Source organism: Astatotilapia calliptera, chromosome 22 (assembly GCF_964374335.1).
Source record: "Astatotilapia calliptera chromosome 22, fAstCal68.1, whole genome shotgun sequence".
Lineage (NCBI taxonomy): Eukaryota > Metazoa > Chordata > Actinopteri > Cichliformes > Cichlidae > Astatotilapia > Astatotilapia calliptera.
The window spans coordinates 12,556,116-12,579,073 of record NC_137442.1 but is presented as its reverse complement, the minus strand read 5'-3'; the positions used below and the strand labels follow the sequence as shown (position 1 = coordinate 12,579,073).

At 41.0% G+C, this 22,958-nt stretch overlaps 1 protein-coding gene across 1 annotated transcript; it reads left to right on the top strand.

The window, feature by feature from the left end:
* The first annotated feature begins 1,807 nt into the window (after positions 1 to 1,807).
* LOC113014619 (TGF-beta receptor type-2) lies at positions 1,808 to 22,958 on the top strand. Its single transcript, XM_026156280.2, has 7 exons — positions 1,808 to 2,066; positions 4,320 to 4,461; positions 6,948 to 7,138; positions 11,140 to 11,903; positions 12,753 to 12,894; positions 20,500 to 20,624; positions 21,895 to 22,958. Exons 1-7 carry the CDS (start codon positions 1,994 to 1,996, stop codon positions 22,072 to 22,074), a joined length of 1,617 nt encoding a protein of 538 aa, XP_026012065.1. The 5' UTR covers positions 1,808 to 1,993; the 3' UTR covers positions 22,075 to 22,958.

Genomic DNA, 22,958 nt, shown 5'->3' with positions numbered 1-22,958 from the left:
TCATTTATTTTTTAAACAAGTAGTTAAATAGGTGTACCTATTAAAGTGGCTCACTGACCCGATCTGCAATTCAGCATCTTCCTCACTTTGAGTACTTGCCTTCTCCTCAGCTTAGCACTTAGTAATGAATCAATATCCCCGTGTGTCATCTCCTTTTGTGTAATACCTCCGGTGGGCAATGAGCATACATTTTATGCAGAAAATCCTGTGTGGGAAAGACACCACACTTGTTTTTATCATTATTTTAACTACAGAGACACAGATGTGCAAAGAGACTGACATCCCTGAAAAGCCTTTTATAATGCATGCAGTGCGTGTTTGCCACCGGTGTTATCCCAAGGCATGAATCCAGAGATTTGTTATCAGGCTGGTCTGTTGATCTTTTCACTTGACCAGAGAAGTTTACAAGAACGGCGAGAACCTGTATGTTTACCTGGTGCTTGTTTATCTGTGTTTGCGCAATGAACTAGGAAAAAAAATCATTCAAAGGTAGACGTGCATGGAGAAACTTGTGCAAGGTTTAGGGAGGGGGGGCTAAAAGTGTAAATAAGCCTTTCTTGGCACACTTGAGTGTGCTGCGCTTCCTGTAGCGCAAAGGCAGATAAAAATCACACAGTTTGGTACAGAGTATATTTATAAAGTTCTGAAGGCGTTTTGTTCGGGTGCTGTGGTCACTCAGCAGGATGTTGTGATCTACTTAGGTTTTGTATGATCTGTGGGGAGCTGCCTCACAACGCTGTGGGGTCTCCACCTTGTGGCTTGGACCCCATCATGCAGTGCCGGGTGGCTGAATGCCATGCAGGCTTGAATAAAAACGTGCACAGACTTGTGTAAACCCACCCACACCCACTGACTAAGAGCAAATATGAAAAAAATAAATAAATGCACCATACTATTTGAGAGTACATTAAAATCTCCTGTATTAGAATTTGTATGCCTAAAATGTACAGTCAACTATCACTGAAGACCATCTCAAAACATGATGATCATTATTCTGAGGCATCTTCTGATGTTTTTTTCTTTTTAAACTCAACACTGCACCTACACTGAAGCCGGCTTGCCAGAAGTAATATAAGAGGTGCTAATAAAGTTCACTGAGCTGGTGGTTATAGAAAGTACAGCTCGGAAAAAAGGAAAAAAAGAAAAAGAGTTATAAGCCAAAGGGTTACAGGGTCAGAACTGAAACCTGACATCACATCTCAAGTATGTAGAGGAAAAGCAAAAGCAAACGCATGTCTGCAAAACCCTGGCAATAGACCAGTAATTTATCGGTGTTATAGTGGACTTAACCTCTGTGTGTCTTCAATAAAAACCAACACTGTGAGATATAAAGATACTCTCACAGCTTCTCATGTCATCCTTGACAAACCGTGGGCCTGGAACCTCTCCAGCAAAATCATGCAGCAGCAGAGGAACGCAATTTAAACTTTAAACTTGGATGGGGACATTTAAGTGAATTTAATGTGCTGAGTTTTTATTGTGTAAAACGCAGTAACACTAATAAATCCAAAACACAGAACTCAGCAGCTACCTTTCAAAGCTGACACCTCTAAATAAGATCTGCAACGAGTGACTGTTTTGAAGTAAAAGGGTGTTTGCATTGACTTAAAAGCCTATAGGCGGTTAAGCTATTTTTTGAGCGTGTCATTTCTAGTCTTGCTCTGCTGGTTTTCAGCCTCTTAATGACATGCTTCAGAGCCGCATGAGCCTGACCTAGAAGAAAAAAAAAAGAATACGAGAAGAAGAGAAAAAAACCTGTCCAACCCCTTCTGAAGATTTCCTGTTTCATGAAATGCGCACATACTGTGAGTCATATAGGGTAAGTCCTGCCTTGTGTTTACCCAATCTGCTTCTTTTCCTTCGTCTTCCCGGAGCCGTGAAGGCGTTTAAAAGGGAGCAACAGGCGGGCCGAAGAAAGTCCGCGGAGACTGGATATTAACCCGCTGTCAAGGCTTCGGCAAATTAATGAGAAAGAGGGCAGCGCACAGTCTAAATGGAGCTACTTCGGTTTTCCGCTTTTTGGTGTGGAATGATACTCTTTGGTAGTAGTCTGCTCGAGGAGGCGGGTGAGTTGAACTTTAAACTCTCAGAAAAGTAGTCAAAGCTTCGGAACTTATTTCAGCGGACTCTGTGAAGAAGAAGCGGAGTGATACAAAGTGACAATTGATTACCCTTATTTATTTATTGGGCAAAAATATGATACTGTAATTGCTTTTTTTCCCCAAACAGGTGTTTCTTTAGCTTTTAGCTAAAACTACGTAAAAAGAAAATACCCTTGTTTATTCAGGACACTTTACTTGCTAATGTGGTCTCAAATGTAAATTAGCTTCACTTGACTCCGTGAGTCTCTCTGTCGCAACTTTCATCAGTGCGAATGCGATAGCTTTGGGAAGACATCACCTGCTGTAAGTCACCAGCCTCCTTTGGTTATCTGCATCTTTGATGTGTAGCCACAGTGCTATCAGGTCTAACGCCCCCCCCCCCCCCCCTTAAGGAAGACAGTGTTTTACCTTCATCTGTCTCAGACTCAGTCCCAGCGGCACCAAGTGGCTTTGGCTGCTCCTAATCCTTCCCCCCACCTCTCTGCAATTATATGTAGCCCTGGGTGACAATTACTACCATTCATCCCTTCCTTTGCCCGCCTCCTCCTGGGTTAAAATGACATGCTCTTTCAGAGGAGTTGCTCTAATGATATAATTACTCAGGCTCAGCCACCTTCCTACAGCACTCAGGCATGGACTATCCCTTCAGTGCTGATTTACTTCAAAACACCTCACCAGCCCGCTGGGCAGACTTTTAAAATTGCTCTGTGGCGTAGTTTAGTCTGGAGTTCAGGTGTGATATTTTCATGTTTGTTTTGTTTTTTTATTTGTGAAGGCCTCTCTCAGTGCAGACAAGCCCTGAAAGCAAAAACAAAACAAAAAAAGCCAACGATTTCCTGATAAGGTCTTGTGAAAGTGCCTCATCTGCTGCTGATTGTCAGGCGCAGCCATCCGGTGGCAGTTATCTAATTTTGCTGCACTTCCAGGGTGCATGTTGTACAGCGTGTCTGTTGCTGACCCCACCCTGCAGCCTGGGTGTTGGGGGAACAGACATAGTAGGATCCTTGTGCCAGGTTAAGAGCACACACACACTGACAGAGAGCACCTTTCTCGTAAGCTTGTGTGAAGCCCAAAGCATACTTTTTTTTTTTTTTTTTTTGCTGACCATGTCAAGAAGCACGCTTTCACTTACACTTCCCCTTCTAAAACTTATTTACTATTTGGTCATGTGATAAACCCTCAGCGGTGCCATTTTGAGACATCGACCAACTTCAGGTACATCAGTGTACCAGAAGCGGTGTTTTCCCTCTTGGTTTGTTCGTGAGTTGAATTCTCTGATGAAAACAGCAGGTTCAACTTCCTGTACACGTGAAGTCAGCATACAGATGAACTGTGGTTAGGTGGTTTAACTGAACCAGCAAAGTCACGTGTTTCCACTCTGCGTAACACATGCAATGCATGCATCTCAATCCTGCCAGACATCGTGATTGTTTCTTCTTTTTAATCATTCTCCTTATTAATCCTAGTAAACCTGAAATGTCCCCTTTACAAACTGTTTCCACATCTTAAAGCCACAACATCCTCTTTTCGCTCATAATTTTGTGTAGTAGCCAGAACTCCTTTTAAAAACTAGAGAAGAGATTCTTCACCTTTCTGTCTCTGATTTTATTTTGGTGGGGTTTTTGTCATCACGTCCCTCAATGCAAGGATAAATTACAGAACTGCATCCTAGGACTGTTTGTGGAAATAAAATTCTTTCTCGCTCCTGTTCTTCACAGACTGATGCATAATCTCGTTTTTTTTTCCCCCTTTCTTTTTCCATCAACAAATCATCAGCGGTGTTGGCACAACACCTTACTTGATGGGGAGCCGACTCATCGGGCTGACAAATTAGAGACCCTCAGCAAGAAAATTCATCCGTGTTTCCTCTGTTTGTTGTTCTTGCCTGTCTGGCAGTTGTCTCCTTAGATGATTATCAAACCCACAGGCACTCCTCACACAATCCTGTGTGTCTCACTGATACAGGTCTGAACAAGTCCAAAGGAGGTGGATGCCACTGCTCTGCTTTGTTAAGCTCCCACAGGGGGAGGAAAATGTGTCCACCCCTGTAGTATGAAATTGTTTGGATATTCCTGTGGTTATGTGGAATATCAGCTCCTGCACACTGACAAATTCCAAAATACCTCCGTCCTTTGATTAAATTTCAGGTTTTTAAGGCTGTTGAAATGAAATTCACAACTTAATCTTACCTCTTTCACTTCCTCTTTTTTTTTCCAGAGGCCTCTATAATGAAGCTACATAAGCTGTGCAAGTTTTGTGATATACAGCCAACTAACTGCTCGGGTAAAGGGAACTGTAAGGTGGAGTGTGGCATTACATCTATTTGCCCCCAAAAAGAAGACGTGTGTGTCAGTATTTGGTAAGTGTCCACTGAACTTCCTGCCTTGTGATTCTAATGCAATGATTCAGGATGTAAATGAACAATTAAACTATAGCAAAGAGACTCAAGAGCTTTTCTTTGTTTCGTTCTTTACTTTCTGACGTTTATTGTGCCTTTTTATATTTATACGCCTCTTCATGCAAACACAAAGCGAAGTTAGGAAATAAGGGGAACAATGGCTACTTATTTATTCATCAAATCAGCCGTCGTTTCCTTCCTGAAGCTCTAAAATCTCCTTCATTGTGTGACCTCTTGCTTTTTTCACTTTCTCCGTCAGCATTTTGCCCAAAAAGCCGGCCCGATTATGACAGCTCGTGATCGCCTAACCACCCGTCAGCATCAAATCTGACTCTGATTGTGAGAAGCAGTAGGAAGCAGATTTGTATTGGTGTTAAAAGCTTAAAGCAGTGCTGCTGTTTCTCATTATACTCGCAGTGTAGTGGGCTTGTTATGAGCTGAGGTTAGCAGAAAGCTAATGGCACGTGGACAGCAGTACCTCTTTAAAATGTCTCTCATAACCACCCAGGTAGCACTGCTCAGCAGGAATTCCAAATGTAAATATGCTGATTTGTACAGAGCCAAGTTTTTATTTTTTTCTTCTGTTGTTTGTATTTAAGTCTCCATCCTTAGAACTTTGAATTCAATGTTTTAGTCATTTGTGTGTGTGTATATTGTATATTACATAAAAATATTGCCATTTACAGCTACAAGTTTGTCATTGCATTATGTACCTAATTATTAAGGCTGTGCAAAAGTCTTGATCCACCTCTCATTTCTGTATATGTTGCTTCCAAGAAGCCAAACTTTGTTATACTCAAGTGTTCCTGAGTAGTAGTTCTCCAGACTTACAGAGCTTTTCTTTGGACATAAGCTGCTTTTCATTGATCTTCAGTTCAGCGCTTGTGCCTGAACATTTTCAGAGGATTTTATTTTGTGCTTGGGTTGTTGTTTAAGTCATTTAACACTTATCTATAAATCAATCAAGCACAAAAAAGGCGCCTAACAGAAAGGGATGAACCGGTGTTGTGTCTATACATAAGAACTTTTACATGAGTGCAAGGTAAAAAGTGCAAGGAAATATGAGTTTAAATACCTCAACCATCTAAAGCAATAGACAGTGCACAAGACAGGTGAAGAAGAGAGTGCAGGTTTGATAGAGTAGGTGGAGACATGTATTAGGGATGATTTGTGACACAAGGGTAGCAGCAAGAGTGAAAAGAATGGTTTATATATGAGACCTGGCATATGTATGGTTTATAGATGGTGGCACTGACTAAAAGACAGGAGGCCAAGCTGATGATGTTAAGACTTTCCATGGGTGTGACCACGACGGATAAAATTAGAATTGAGTACATTAGAGGACAGCTCGGGTCGAGTGGTTTCAAAGGCAAGGTTTAGATGGTTTCGACGTGTGCAGAGAACAGAGAATTTCCAGAGAATATTGGGAAAAAGGTCTTCAATGTGGACCTGCCAGGCAGGAGGAAAACAGGAAGACTGTAGATAAGATTTATGTAGTAAAGGAGGACATGCAGAGGGTTGGTGTAGCAGAAGAAGATAGGTTGAGATGGAGGCTGATGATCCACTGTGGCAACCCCGAAAGGGAGCAGAGAGCGAGAAGAAAGTACTTTGTAGTACTAGCAGTCGACAAACATACAATTTGTTTTCTTTCCTTTAACCAAATGTAAGAAAAACACCAAACATAACAGTTTGACAGGAATAAAATAATATTTTTGCATCATCAAGTGATTTCTAAAAAGAGATGTCAGCTGAAAGCTTGACCAATCACAGCATGTTGAGCAGTGTGTCTGTAAAAATAAAAAAATTGAGGAAACTGAGCACATGGTGGATAAAATTAGAAGTGACAGGCCAAAAGCTAGATTTAGATGAACAGTATCTAAAAGTTACGTTCTTAAGAGATAGGAAAAGATCCTGTAATGACCTGCTGTGCAACTGGAAAGATGTGGGCATCATCAGAGGCAAAGAAATGGTCTCAGTGGAAGGACCGCTGCAAAGAAGCCTTTCGTGTCTTCTGGAGAGATAAATCAAAATTTGACATTTTTGTTTGAAATTGTTGTCAATATGTAAGGAGAAGGTCAGGAGAGAGGTACAACAGTGAGTGTCTAAAGCAATCTGTAAAACAGTGGAGGTGCCATCATGGTGTGGGGCTGTGTTTCAGCTAGTGAGTAGAAGATCTTGTCTAATTTGATGCAGTAAAAACATACCGACAGAAAAACGCACAATGGAACACTATCAGTCATGGATTGGCCTCCACATTTCAATAAATCGCTGAAGCTGTTTAGCATTTTCCTAGCAAAATATAAAGAAATCAGGGGTGACTTGAGACTTTCGCACAATAGTGTAGGTCTGCCATCATCTCTTTGTTACAAATCTTTGAAAAGCAGGTAGTGAATACCCGAACTCAAACTTGACTGGTAAAAAGTGTTTATCCGCCTTCTCTTTCTCAGGAGGAAGAAAGATGGCAACGTCACCTTTGATACAGTGTGCCACAACCCAGCTGAAAAACTGTACGGCTTAGTCTTAAAGGACTACAACAACAGCGAGTGTGAAATGAAAGAGCTGAGTGGCATGGGCTCAAAGTTCTTCATCTGTTCGTGCTCTGAGGATGAATGCAATGAGCGCGTCTTTTTTGACCCAAGTAAGTTAAATTGGCAATTTGTCAAAATGTATGAAATAAATGTGGTAGAAGACAGTTCACTATTAATATTTAACTTGTTTTTGCTATATTTGAATCTTTTATTGTTAAATGCTAAACTATGCGCAACAAATAGCTGCAAATTTGTCAGTCTAGCAACACTGGTACATAAGTCCATGCAGTAGATTTTTAGAGCCTTTTGAATATAGCTGAGCGCTCTGAATGGAAATTGGTTTGATAAGAGTGAAATTAAGCCAAAATGGTCAAATTGCAAGCTGTAAAACCCAAACAATTAACTAAAGCAGGCTAAAGCCTCTTCAGAGCTGCAGCTGGAAACAGGGACATTATATGTCTAAGTAATTGGTGTCATAACTACATTTCGGTGGGTGTCTGAACTTTGATTCCAAATAAACACGGAGGCTCTCTGATGCCCCTTTTATTCGTTAGAAGTGAGGAAAAATGCTCTGAACTTAATTCTGCACCACAGTTAATTTTTACTCTAACTAGGTGATAATGTGCACTGAGTCATGTTTTTCACCAAGAAAGCAAAAATCAAAGGATCGATAGCAAGAAAGGTGAGGGTCAAATAAGCAAACCGAGGGAAGACAGCTGTTACAAAAAATTATTTTAAAAAGAAAGGAGAGTAGAGCACAACTAACCAGTTGAGAAAAGTTTAGCTCTCAGCAGCTGTTAAGTGACAATATAGCTACCAAAAAGACCTAGCACAGCTTATCACCATGAAACCCACGGCCTTGAATTACAGAAAGAGCCAGAGCGATTGAGCAGCAGCAGGTTCATTTCCAAATGATGCGACACAAGGGAAAAAAACAAACTTATTTTGCTAGTTATAATGAAACAGTGTCAGGCAGCACATCGACAAACAGTGTAAACATTATTATGTCATGCATGGTGTTTGCTCCTTAGAGTAGTGGTTTACACATTAGTTTTGCAAGCCAAATGTCTCTGTTTAAATTCCAGCCAATAAAACATCCCTTGTGGGATTGCATTAGGAATCCACTGCAAACACTCTGCCAAATTAAACAGCGACCCACTGTGACAAGGGAGCAGCCGAGAGTAACCACATGACATCTCTGTTTGTCTTTGATAACATCAAAGGAACAAGACAAGAAAATCACTATGACTCATATTATTGTAATATAGTGTTATTATAGTGTAATTATAGTGTTGGTTTTGTAAACACAAATAAGCTTCAAGTTATTTTGGTGTGCCCTGATGACCTGGTTTGACGCCTGATGTGCCTTTAGCACCGCACAGGCTGAAAACGGTGTTTGGCTGTGAGCAGGTTTAGAGGCTGATATCAATCCTGCACGCATCATTCTTCTAGAAGTCTGTGTGGCAGATAGTGAGGAAGAAGATGTGATAGAGGAAGTGAAGAGAGCAGGGGGGGAGGATGAAGAGAGATTTCTTATAATTACGCAGGATGTTAAGAAAACATTTTCTTTGGGGTGGGGGGGTGGGTGGAAAAAACATGTTCGTAATACAACGGTCTTTATTATGCAGCATAGTAGTCTCGGCATTTTCTTAATGTAAGTGTTAGAAGACTATAGGGTTGGTATTTCAAATGTCTTTATGACATTAGAATCATGAACATTCAATTCTAGATGTTCAAGTTATTGTAGACGACAGCACGCTAAGAAGTGTGTGTCCATTTTAACATGTGCAGCGTTATGGACGTAAGTGGTACTCTAAGGACCCCTACAGGTTCTTGTAAAGTTGTTGGCTCAATTATCTATTTAAAAAAACACACACACACACAATGATGGATGAGCGATATGAGAAAGGAAGGGTTCCTGCAGAGAGTGCTTTTGAGTGGGGCTCAGAGTTCTGTGCTACACCCCTGCCTGGAAATAGTTTTCAGAGTTCATCACTGGGAGAGTCATACCTTACATATTGCACACCAGTTATTTGATCTGATTTTTAAGTTTTACTCCCTCTATCTTTCATTTCTTTTTAAAGTGGAGGAAGATTCATTTAACATCTTAGAAGTGGAAGTATTTATTCTTTCATTTGTGAGGATAACATGATAACGTCAGAATTTTTTATCAGTTTGTCGTGCATGAGTGCCAACATGTGTGCACTGGGATGCTCTCCAGATGCATAATTGCAAACAGCTTTAGGAGATCATGTAGACACTGGCTTCTAGACTCCAGTTACAACATTGGCCCTGGAATAAGATGTATTTTGACTACGGTGTCCCGGCAGTAATAACACTAAGGTACATTTCCGAGACCTGGCTCTGCACCGAAAGCCAAATTGAAAGCATCTGCGCGGAGCAAAGCACGTCATGGAAACATATTTTCTCACTGTTGGGAATGTCTGTGTGCTCTTTGGAAGTTCTCAGTGACTAAAGTGGGTAAGTTCTGTAGTAAAGGCACTGCAGATGAGCTTGAACAACAGGGCAATAATGCCAATTTGAACCTGTTGAACAAAGCACCATTTAACGATTCAGCTTTTGCTTGCAGTTTTCCCTCTCTTCATACTGGTATACAGCTGCCTTGAGAAGCAAGCTAATGGTATTTCCCACCCTATTATCAGAAACACATTAACAAAGCCTACTGGGAACGGCAATGTTACGAAATGAGACCTAGCTTGAGTGAAAACAAGGTACGTCAGTTGTTATATTGAATGTGAGCGGGTGGTTTGTCAGAGTAACACCCATGTGAATGCCAGAATCGAACAAGACGTAACAAGATGATCAATGTTATTCACTTCACCTGTCAGTGGGTTTAATGCTGTGACTGAATGGTGTGTAAACAAATAAACAAGTACAACTTTAAAGCTTTATTTAAGATGATAGGTACCACTGTTTTCGATGGTTTCCAGTCGTTATGTTATGCTAAGCTAAGCATATCTGAAGCATCATATTTAACAGGCAGGTATGTGAGTAGTATGGATCTACTTCCCACCAGCAAGAGTATTTCTTAAAGCCTTTTTCCCTCTAAAGATTCTACCCTTGTGTATGCAGTATTTCACACTTTGAACTTAAAGATAATTCTCAATAACACGGTTTTTCACAGCATCTCCAGACCTTAAATGTAGCATTACTTCTGCACTTTCAATAATTCACACAACAAGTAAGGATTTTGTCTAAAGCCCGGAGGAGTTTGGAGGCACAGTGACAGGTTTGTTGTGAGAAATAGCTTCTCACTCCACAAAAATCAAAACAAACAGTCTGTCTGAGGCCCTGTAGAGGATTTCAGACATGTGGTTTCCTGTTCAGAAAAAAAAAAAAATTAGAGAGAAGTCGAGGTCTCAACTCGGCTGTCGGTTAGATGCCTGACTCTGCTCCGCGCATTTACACTTGCTCCTAAAATTGTTTGCCAGGTATTTCTTGAAAAATAATGCACACGTGATACTCTTGCCTACACGTGTTATGCAACTCAAATGTAAGCTAGACAGCTAAATAAAGTGTGGCATTTGCTTTAGCAACACAACTTATAAATGACTAAATTTAGAGCGCTTCATACTGGGGACCATTTGAGGTTTTCTTGTTTAGTGTTTTATGTCTGGTGATCTACTTTTTATAGATCTTCTTCTATTGCTGCAGCTTTAAAAACTGGACTATAAACACAGCACAAGCATAAACTCTCACTGTTTGCCAAAACCAAAGCAGCTACCAGACACACCACCTCCCAAATTATAAGAATCAGACATGAGATCGTGCTTGACTGGGTCAGGGTTTGGAGCAGTTTACATTTGTGGCTGAGAATCTAACTTTAGCTCTGATCCTGATAAACATTCCTCAAAGAAGCGTCGGGTTTCTCTTGTCTTCTGATTACTTTACTTGTAGCTAAGTGCTGATACAATCTGCCACAAAGTAATTTAGTGTTTTATGTCTTCATATTGTGGGTGTTGTAGTTTAAAGAAAAAAGAAACACAGTTACTACTCTCACAGATTTAAAGTGACTTTTAAACTGGTTGTCTGTTCTGCATCTTAACCTCACACTATCTTCATTAACACGTGCTGATTCTTTGACCTTTAGGGCCCACGGAACCACAGGTGATGGCTGTTATCTTAGTAAGCCTGGTGCCTCTCCTGGTTATGGCTACCGTGGTCATCACTTTCTTCTACTTTTACCGTGTGTGCCGCCAGCGCAGTGGCCACTGCGGACACAAGAAAGATTCTCTGCTGGAAATCGACCCACTCGTCATTATAGAAGAAGACAGCAGCTCCACGCACGCCAACAGCCTCAATCACAACACTGAGCTGCTGCCCATCGAGCTGGACGTGCAGGTTGGAAAAGGGCGCTTTGCAGAAGTTTACAAAGCCAAGCTGAAGCAGGGCTCCTCTGTTAGCGTGGAGCAGGGCTTTGAGACTGTAGCAATTAAAATTTTCTCACACGAGGAGTATCCATCCTGGAAGAACGAGAAGGACATTTTCTCAGATGCGGATTTGAGGCATGAGAATGTGCTTCACTTCCTGACAGCAGAGGAGAGGAAGGAGCCGAGACAGTACTGGCTGATCACAGCTTATCATCCACGAGGGAATCTCCAGGAGTACCTGACTCATAATATTATCAGCTTGCATGACCTGTGGCTGCTCGGAGGTTCGCTAGCCCGTGGAGTGGCACACCTTCACAGCGACCGCACCCCCTGCGGTCGCTCCAAGGTGCCTATCGCGCACAGGGACATTAAGAGCTCCAACATACTGGTGAAAAATGACTTGACCTGCTGCCTGTGTGATTTTGGCCTTGCGCTTCGGCTGGACAACTCTCTGTCTGTGGATGAGCTGGCCAACAGTGGGCAGGTAAGGCTTACCTAAGACTAAATTTTGGGCGATCGATTGTTTTCACTTGGCTGTCAATCACTTCAGACATCATCAACTTTGCCAGTGCCCCAAACACAAACCACTCTAAGCCCTGTCGTATAATTCTTCTGGGATATTTGTCAGACTTTGAAAAGAGCCAAGCTATATATCAAACCTTTCATTTTCTTACCCTCACAACTTCAGGACATTGTGTGTGTATATATGGCACTCACTCCATCTTGTCCCCAGAAGGATAATACTGATAGAAATACTGCTGTAAGTGCTCTTGGGTTGTTGTTGTTGTTTTATCATAGTCACAAGACAAACAGGCTTGATTGATTCTTAATGGACTCATTACAAAGACGTAATAGGCCAGAGACAATTTACACTCTGTTATGAAAATGGCTTGTTATGAAAAGGGCTCACCCTTTGCCACACAGCACACCTAATGCACTGTGATGCCCCTAATGCATTAGGAGGAAGCTCCAGTGGACACATTTTCAAGGATGATAATTATGTGAAGACAAGCAAGGTTTTGATGAGCTCAGTGGTGCCCTTTTTTTCTAATTATTTTCTACATCAACTTTTTTTCTCATGTAGATAAATGTGATTTGATCTCTTAGAGCACACAGGACAAAATCACTACCTGTCGCTCGATTAATGCAGCTACTGTTTAACGAGCAGTTTTCAACAAAACGATTGCTGTTTTAGCAGATAAAAAAAAAGTGGTTCGCCACCTTCCCTTAGATGTACCTCTATATTTAAATCGTGCATAACAATATTGTGCATTTGCAACTACGGTCAAAGACGATTATTAATCTGTGTCGCTCTCTATTTGTATTTCCACAGGTGGGCACTGCCAGGTACATGGCCCCCGAGGTGTTGGAGTCCAGAATCAACCTAGAAAACATTGAGTCTTTCAAACAAGCAGATGTTTATTCCATGGCTCTCGTACTGTGGGAGATCATCTCAAGGTGTAGTGCAGTCGGAGGTGAGATCATGAAGTCCTTCTATGCTCTATGTTAATCAGTTAACACGCTGTGCTGTAGAACGATCGCTTCAGTTAAAATTCCCAAAGAAATGCCAATGTTGTTTATTGTTTGTTGCTGAGGGGGGGAAACGAAAAGCAAAAAGGGGTGTGCAGGGAGACGGAACACAGCACAAAAGAAGCGATAGCAACATGCCACAATGATCCATAAACACGTGGGGAGTGGAGAGGACGTGCAGTGTGCATAATGTGAAGCCTTCCCCCAGCAGCCTGAGCCTATGGCACCTTAACTGAGGGACGGTTCAAGGTCATTTGATATAGCTCCAACTAGAAGCTGGCTCCACAGGAAAGGGGCCTGAAAGCTGAAGGCTCTCCCTCCCGTTCTACTTTTAAACTTCCTAAGAACTCACGTAGGCCGGCAGTCTGAGAGTGAAGTCCTCTATTAGGATAATATGATGGTATGAGATCTTTAAGATGTAACAGGGACTGATTATTGAAGTATGTGAGGAGAAGGATTTTAAATTTAATTCTGGATTAAACAGAGAGCCAATGAAGACAAGCTAATATGAAAGAAATATGGTCTACTCTCGCTGCATCAACTGAAGGCTTTTCAGGGAGCTTTTAGATCAGCCTGATAATGATGAATTACCATAGTCCAGCCTAGAAGTTAAAAATGCATGAACTGTTTTTTATTTTTTTACCATTACTCTGAGACAGGATGTTTGTAGTTTTAGTGATATTGCACAGATGAAAGAAAGCAACAGTACATATTTGTTTACTGTGCACGCTGAAGGACATATCCTGGTCAAAAAGGACTCTTCCAGTAATCCAGTAGCACATGATGGCTCTTAGTCCTGCTTTTTTTTTTTTTGAAAGGAGAGATGACTTTTTCCCCACCGTCAATAAAATGAAGTCTGAACACGAGTTATGAAAAGCCTGCACTGGCTTTATCCAAATGTTTTGAATAGATTAAACAACCTTACATAAACTGATGATTTAGCCGTAAAATTAATTATTGATGATATAGAACATCAGTGAATGATTATGTAAATAGAGTTTAGCTTTAATGTGTGTTTTGAGAGGAATACTTAAGATGTCGGTGAGAAAAAAGCATTGGTTTCTTGCCAGAGTCGGTTTAACCATATCACACAGGAAATGCAGAAGAAAGGCTCTATGCTATGCATCTAGTTCCTGAAACACAGGCTACTTGAGAATAGTTCAACATTTAGAGAAAAAATAACTTTTTCACTCTTGTTTATGTACTAAATGCGAGCGTACTATTTGACACTTTACATCTCACTTGTTATTTTCTGTCACGCTTTCTCAGTACTTGTTTTAAACCCAATATTCTGTCTTCCTGACTATCAACGTAGTGTACTCTACACACGTTTAACACTCCCTCTAACCTTTGCGGAGATAACCATCAATTTCGTTGGTAAATTAGCTCGGGTCACTGCAAGTATAGGAAACCAATAGAAGCACTGATTGATGAAATTCCCTTTAGAGGCTGTGTAAATATCCTCAGAAATACTGTAAAAGCTTGTTTGACCTCTGAGCAATACAAGCACCAAGTGACCAACTCCACTGTGAGTTCACTTATTAGCTGTGTGACAGGACTTATGTGTGAGCATTCGTTGACCCATTAGTCATGGTGGGAAGAAAATCTAAAAGTGTCAAAGCCACAATCCATCTTGTAGAAGCCTCAAGGATCAGCCTTCACTTTACTAATGTACCGTTACTCGTGTTTGTCACTCTGCAGCAAAACAAGGTCGAGGTATGTGCAAATAATAGAAGTGGTTGATTATCTGAAGCCAGTACAGTGCAGTATTTCATGTCGACAGAAGGTTATTTGTTTTTGCTTCCTTTTGTGTCTCTGTGGTCCTGTTTGTTTCTGAGACTGCTCCTGTCTCCATTGTGTCACAGCAGTGATTGAATGCCGGGTTTGGGCATGAACACTTCTGCTTCTGAGTTTTCCTGTTTTGCCCCCACTAACCTCCCTCCCCTCCCTCCCCAGGGGGCTTCCTTGAAGTGTATCGTGCAGTTATTCTGCCCATGAGTCCTCTGAAGCAAAAACATGAGCAAGTGACCCACAATTCCTCTTGCTTTTCCTTCCAAACTGCAACAACGTGAGTGCCCTGTGGGTACACATTTGAAAAGAAAACAGAGTATTTCCTGCTTTGCAAAGAGCACAGTCCCAAGACGCAGGTTTTTTTTTTAGAGAGATTTTAACTTTGCAAGTGTGGTTTATATTAGGACATTTAGTGGTTAATGTCTCTTGAGATCAGGACAGGCAGTATATAGAGATGAGTAAAGATGCACTAAACAGATCCAGGTTCACTCTGGCTTCATTTGGTTTCCTCTTGAGGGATTTCAGGAAATCTGCGCGAACAACATCTTCATTTGTTTATCCTGCGTTTCCCTCCATCCGTTACATGCATGTCAGATTAAGTCCTTCATTCCCTTACTTTGCATTAGTTTAGGTTTAGCTAACCTAAACACTGTATACAGAATTAAACGTTATGCCAAAACACATTTTTGTCCTGCCCAGATACACTCGACCATTCCCCGTTTCTAAATCTGGCACTTTCAACTCAGTTACGCTACATTTTTTCCTCCCGTCTCTCTCAGTCTCTTTCTTCTGAGACACAGGTAGGTGAGGCAGCAGTTAATTAGTCTCCCACTGCAGTGCAACACACCATAGGCAGCCGTGAAGCTTTACTCATGCAGGCACAGACAAGACAGGACAGGCCAGTGTAAATTTACTCGGGAAAGGAAGCGCAAGGTTCCCGTCCCACCTCTAGACTAAAGATAGAAGCCACTCGGTTAGTTCACATTTTCCTGTGTTTCACATATCTCTGTCCCCATTTTTCAGACTTGGCATTTCTTGGAGAAGTGTAAAAGGGTGAGGTCTGTAGTTCATCAGGACTGAAACTGAAGGAGACGTTTTCCTGTTCAGAGATTAAATCACTGTACAAACAAAGCTAAGCTCTCACCTTGATAGACGATGAGAAAGGTGGAAAGAATAAGCTGCACAAATGAGATGGTGTAATTTGGTTTTCCCTTACTGGCAGCTAAAAATCTCCTTGCAGATAGTGTGCTGGCTGAGATCTGGTATTGATTCTGGAGCAGAGCAGCATGAGAGCAAAGCTGATGTGTTTACAAAGTACACTCAAGAGTTGCTTGCTTTCCTGCTGCTGTTTTTTTACTATGAAGTTGCCACGTTTTCCCTGGAGGTCGGTGAGTCACTTATGACTCCCTGAGATCTTACCTTCCTGAGACAAAATATGAGCAGATGTGAACCCACACTCATAAATTCAGAGTGACACATCCCAGGGCATCAGTATAATGACTAGGGTGATGCCCTGCTTTTTCCTCTTGTCTCTGATGCCACCTGCCTGTGTGAATGTAAGGAAGATGTCTGATCACTGCAGGCAGGCACAGGGCTGCTCTGTCACGGCTCCTGAGGCCGTGGTCTGATCTGAGATCTGCCAGACGAGAGGAAAAAAACTGTCTGTCGACAGCCAGCCAGGCACAAACCATCACTTTACCTTCTTTATCTTCCAAGACTGAGGGAAGGGTTAGAGCAAGGGGGGAAACGGAGAGATCAGCACACCTCCAAGAGAAGGAAAAGTCAGATTCCAGGCTCAGATCTTTTTATCTGAGTGTCTGTTCCTTAAAATGCCTCTGCTGTATAATTTAGCTGGTCCAGATTTAGGTCTTGGAAAGATTGTGAGGGCGTTCCTCGAGCGGGTGGGGCAAAGTAGGAGGATAATAGCGGAGTGGTGTCGAATGTGGAGCTGCAGACGAAAAAAAAATGCCTCCATTCCCTGAGGGGAGAGGTTGAGCTTGACTGGAGAGGAGGAAAGGTTAGGGCAGCTGCTCTCCAGATGTCAGACCATCAAACCCTTCAGAACTGGAGGGTCTAATGCGTGTGGTGGGGGGGGCTGACACAACGCGCATTTAGGAACAAATTTTAGACTTGATTGAGGATGAAATAGGGTCAAAATACGTGCAGCCAATTTACGTTCCCTGAAGCTGCATACAAAGCGGGCTAAAATATTTTTTTGGTTTTACTTAATGGGGTTAGTCGATGGTTAGGGAATGTATCAGCTGCAGTTAATGGTAGGGTAAGCTTCCAGGGCAAGTCGGTGCCATATGCCCTAAAATTAAGCTCTGCTAATGAGTAATGTTCATGCATACATCTGTAATGCTTGAGTTTAACAACAGAAAACAAGTGTTGGAGCCACCGCAAACTAATGAAAACCAGCAGCGGCTGGGAGTAGATTAGTCAAGCTGTTGTTCCAGACTCAGACAGACTTGGGGAAGCTGACACAGTTGTTGCGATCACATTACTAATTTATTTCCAAATACATGGGGAAACTGTTTGGATCGCTTTTGCTGTATTATTTATGTGTTTAGGTGACAGGATTTCTCTTCTTATTTTCAGTGTTTATATTTTATTTAAGCTATAATTAGACAAAAAATTGTTCACTTGGAAGGGCAGCAGAGAAAGACTATCAAACAAAATGTGAAATGCTTGTGCTGACTGATTTCTAAGCAGACCTGTGTGAGGTTAGTATTTCAGTATGCCAACTAAGACTGGTGAGTTTGGGATGTGCGTAGGGGAGCAGGTGGTCAATCTACGAGAACAAAAGTGCAGTGTGACGGATGTAAATTACAAAGCTTCAAAACGATGCCATTCATCAAGAGTTTTTCCTTGTTTGCAGTAGGAAAGAAAAATGACTACATTTCTCTTGGCTGCATATGCACATACACTTTCGACTGCCATGGCGGACAAGTGGGCTGGAAAATAGACATTAAGGAGGAAATATGTGCTAGCATTGCAAAATCCACATCACTACATGTCAGCTGTCGGACATATAGTGTAAGTTCCTCATTGTTACTGTGCTGAAGTTGTTAAATAGCTTTGGAGGAAATCTTGTCAGTGTGCAATGTGTGACTTTTGCAAACCCCAGCAGTCCTCACTCGCACTGTATTGTGCTTTCAGAAGCCTCTTCTGCCACTGCAGTTTAATTTAAGGTTTACCTTTAATAAACATCTTTGCCTTTAGAGCCAGATTGGGCAAATCTGTTTGTCCTGGAATACACACTTTGTTTATGAAGTAGTACAAGTCCTATACTCGAGAAGCATTGTTTGGAGATGAGCACACGAGCATGTTTGCTGACACTTTCCAAAGTGGGTTTGCTGTCTAGAACACAGTTATACACTCCCTGGACCTGTCACAACAAAACAAACAACATCTGTCTCCTTTTCTCTTAAAAATGGTTGACTGGGTTTGTGTTTAAGCTTGAATAACAAACCAGAAGTACTTTGCTTGCAGTAATGTTGAGTTCCAGACTGTAAAGAACTTTTTTTTTTTTTTTTGCAGTAGTCTGTGTCCCAGAATCCTCCAATTCCTGTCTGTAGGTTGCATAACTCCCTGCGATCTTTTCTTTTTAACGTGTTTAAAAAGAAATAAAACGTCATCACGATCATCAAACAGTACAAACAACATGCTTATGTGAGCATTATGTGTTCCAGTAGTTTATTTTAAAAAGCTACAAACAGCTTTTATATATTTCTTACCTTTTTTTCATAATAATTCACATACAAAATATTGTTTTACTCTCAGCAACAACATGTTGGCCTTATGACTGAAGAGGCAACCTCAGAACCCGCCGACAGCTGACACAGCTTTGTTCTGCACTGTTACGTAAACTCTGAGATTTACATGAGAAGATGCAGGACAAATCTGCATTGTGCTTTTTTGAAATCTCTGTGTTTCCAGTGACAGATTTAATAGCCAGCAGTTCATTACAGGGATTGTATTCTATTTTATTGTTAGAAAATATGTATGTGTGTATAAATATCTATATTTTTATACCACAAAATGCCTCTGCTACAATGAAGTATAAATTAAAGTGGTTCTGCTAGATTCTTACTGGCCTGTAAAAGCCATTGTTCTGTATTTCAGCTGTGTGACATTAAACAGCAGCTGCAGTATCACTGACAGAAATATAGCCACAGTATATTTGGGTCCATAAGGGAACCGTGACGCGCATTTGTCATTTTGCCTCTGCATGCCACCCCCACAGTGGTTTTTACATCAAACTGTGCAGACCTTTAGCTTTAATGCAAGGAGTCTAACAAAAATATTGCATTGACTGGAGCCGTTGTAGTCAATGACTGACTGACGTCTAGAGAACACGGATATCACCAAATGCTCTGTTTCCTCCCTTGAGATGCTCTGCTACATCTTTACTGCAGCCGCTTCCAGTTACTGCTTGTTTGTGGGTCTTTCTGCATTAGGTCTGGTCTTCAGTAACTGAAAAGCATGCTCCATTGGGTTGAGATCAGGTGACTGACTTGACCCTTGAGGAATATCCTGTTTCTTTCCTTGAGAAATTCTTGGGTTACTGTTGCAGTGTGCTTTGGATCATTATCCATCTAAACTCAAATTGCTCTCTGCTTAGTTTTGCAACATTTTTCTGAGTCTAAGCAGAGAGTGCAGCCCTATACACTTCATTCTGCTGCTTCTATCAGCAGTCACATCATAAATAAACACTCGTCAGACAGTTTCACGGGCAGCCATACTTGCCCATGTTATCGCTGCTGGTCATCAGTTTTTTGTTCCTGTTCAAAATTATTCTTTTGAAACTTCCTGAGTATTTACAAGAATTTACCACTGTTGTTTAATAGTACATTGTAACTTTCACACAGCCAGGATGCATTGTAAAATGTGTTCGTTGTTTTTAACGACGACTCTGTCTTTGTAGGTGAGAAAAGTAGAAACTGTTTCAATTCTGACAACTATTTTCCACGTATGCCAGGGATCACAGTCAGACTCCACAGTGACTTTGTTATATAGTTTATTAATATGCATCTCTTTTTCACTTTATTCTCTCAGTCTGATTTTGTATCCATTATAAAATCTGTTAATTTTGCTAGTCCATCTTTTAATGACTGATAATTAGCTTGAGCTAGGTTTTAACTTCAGTGTAATTCAGTGTTGCGGCTGAGGAATCCAAACTTCAAACAAAGAGGAATTGGAATTCATACGATATATTTTTTTCGGAAACTGTTGACTCATAGCTCTCAGGCTGTTTCCTGCAGACCTGCTTTGAAATTTTGCCCTAAGTAAACACAACTGGTAAGTGGCCTTTGACAAGCACTCTGGAATTGTTGTGTAAGAGAGCTGACACAAAGCCAGAGCATTGTTGCTGAGGTTTCTTTAAACTCATCGACAGTAAGGCTAAAAATGTGACGATAGTGTTTCTCTTCAGAAAATCTCGCCCATGGCCCCTCTATCAACAGCTTAGGGTTCTTCAGTTGTTTGTGCCGCTTCAGTGCTATTTAAAGTTTGCATCCTACAGTTTCAATTTAGAGCGCACAGTGAATCCTTTGAGAGGTGTTATTGATGTGTGTGCTGTGGGGCACCTCCATCTGATCTTTCTCTCTATTCCACAGAACTTCATCTGTCAGATGTGATCTGTTTCAAAGTTGTTTTGCCCTGCTCTCGGCAGGTGTAAAAGCCTAAACTTACCATCTTGAGCTGTGCACAGGCTAATTCTCTGAACCCACCTGTTGTTTCTGTGTGTTCACATGCAGACGTGAAAGCATACGAGCCACCGTTTGGAAACCTGAGAGAACACCCGTGTGTAGAGAGCATGAAGGACAGCGTCCTCAGGGACAGAGGAAGACCTGAGATCCCCAACAGCTGGACCAACCACTCGGTAAGAAATGAAATTTATAAATGCCTCGTTTGTAACCACAAAATCTGTGTTTTAACAGATTTGTCAGCTGATATTAAAAACAAAGCACAGCAAACATAAAATATAAAAAAATAACATTGATTATTTGGGATTAATCACTACGGGCCAAACACAGAAATGAGAATGGAACACCTACTTTAAACAGTCTTCAGTATTCCAGATCCTTCACACTGCTGTGAGAACAGTGCAGGTAATGGTGTGATGTATTCACTGTGTCCATTCTCTGCTCACCCTCACCTAATTCCAATAGTGAGAACATTACTGACGCAGGTTGTCCCTTGCAATATCCACACTGTGTTTAAACTAGGGTTTGCAAAGTTTACATGGTTAAAAGTCTGTATATGCAAACTATGACCTACTCATGAATGTGGCCCCTTTCACATTTTATATTTTTATTATTTTAAAATGTTAATATAGTTTCTTTTCCTACGAAGAAAACTTAAAGTGGCCATATTAACGAATAAATCATAGTAGGGGATCAATAAATTCTCTAAGATACAAAAAAAAAAAAAAACCATAAATAAACTTTATTTTCCACATTGGCAGCCAAGTTTTAAATCAGAAGTGTTTATAGTTGTTCCAAACAAAGGGAAACTGTCATAAAGAACGAGACAGTGTTGTTTAGATTTGGAGATAGCTGCACAAATTTTCAGTGTGTCTCCTGGAGGACATTCATGCTGCTGTACTCAGCAGTTCGCTATGTAGAAAATAAAAGTAGAATGCAAGAGGGTTTAAAACCGTCTCCCTTCTGCACAGCTTATTTATTTATGCTTTACTATGTATGTCACAATGAAAAGATTCATCCATTCAAGCTGCCACAGCGCATTGTCACACACTGTCTCTCGCTTTGTTTTGCTCTTCTTTAAATAGGATTGTTGTGATATCTACAACATTAAAATGAGCTCTGTGTCTAGCTACTGGTGGCACCTAGTGTCTCCATATTTTAAAGTGAAGCTGTACACAAGATGAAGCAGCTGCAACATTTATGTTCAAAGAATTGCATATTATTCTCCTTGCAAAATGGTCCTTCAGAAAGAATAACTCTCAATGCTAGTTTCTCCAATAGAAATGCATCAAAAGTCCTTTATAAAAGTACTGATACAGAGGTGCATATGGATAAACACACAGTTGAAAATGCATAAATGCACATTCATAGCTTCAGTTTGAGTTAAGTTGCATTGCCCCAAAGTCAATTATATTGACTAACTGTGAGCCTGTTCTCCTCATGCAGGGCATCCAGATGTTGTGTGCCTCCATTGAGGACTGCTGGGACCACGACCCGGAGGCCCGTCTCACCGCCCATTGTGTTGCTGAGCGCTTCAATGGCATGGAGTACCTGGACAAGCTGTCAGATTGCTCTGACTCAGAGGAGAAAATCCCTGAAGAAATCTTTGTAGTGGATGAAAAGTAAACGCTTAACAGAAACACTGCCCCCTGCAGGGTGACTGAGACATTTTTATCGAGCTGCTGAGGGGAAAAGGAATATGAGTGGAGGCATTTGAAATGTAGATGAAAGTGAACTGTTTCCAGAGGTGGACTTACATATTCTGGATTAAGTCCTAAACAAAAAGGGCGCTCACATTATAAAGCTTTTTTTTTTCTTTTTTTTTTTTTTTACCAAATACTATTTGCACTTTATAAACATCTATGCACACCAAACTATATATATGTTGTGTCTTATTTGTTTTTAAAATTTCAGGTATAGGAAATAAACAGACTGCAAATGTATTAAAAATGGGGAAAGACTGACCAAATATTAAGACACTAAGATCTCCTGCACCTGCCTTGTTTTTCGAAATGGCCAGGTGGTCTTGGATCAAAGTCCAATGAACTGAATGAAGCAACATTCAGGGTGCTAATAGAACCTCTGGCAAGAAGTGGAAATTATTCACGGCAAAGAAGTAGAGGGAAAAACATCCAAAGAACTAATCTGCAGGGATAGCTGATTTCATATCTCAAGGACTATGAAATGTAAAATAAAGACAGCAAAATCATTCTGAAAGGAGAAAGGAAACTGAGATATACAGAGGTAGGTGTGTGTTTGAGAGAGGGGGGCATTTTACTCAGAGGACTCTAAACTGAAAAAGGAAGTCTGTTTAATAAGACAAAGAGAATAAAAGGAATGCAGAGATGTATTAAGGACTCCAAACTGGAACATCCAGTCACTGTCTATATGTTATAAAAGCTGAATTTTTGTTTTTTATACTGAGAAGGGAATTCTGATCTGCTCAGAAATTATCTGTATCAAAGGAATTTTTGTATAGAAATCATTATTAAAAACGTTACTATGCTCTC

Bases quoted from the DNA above. Each gene is read 5' to 3' on its own strand.
- LOC113014619 (XM_026156280.2), top strand. From the start codon at position 1,994: ATGGAGCTACTTCGGTTTTCCGCTTTTTGGTGTGGAATGATACTCTTT. The intron at 7,139-11,139 runs GTAAGTTAAATT...TTTGACCTTTAG, and splicing joins GCGCGTCTTTTTTGACCCAA to GGCCCACGGAACCACAGGTG. The intron at 20,625-21,894 runs GTAAGAAATGAA...CTCCTCATGCAG, and splicing joins ACAGCTGGACCAACCACTCG to GGCATCCAGATGTTGTGTGC.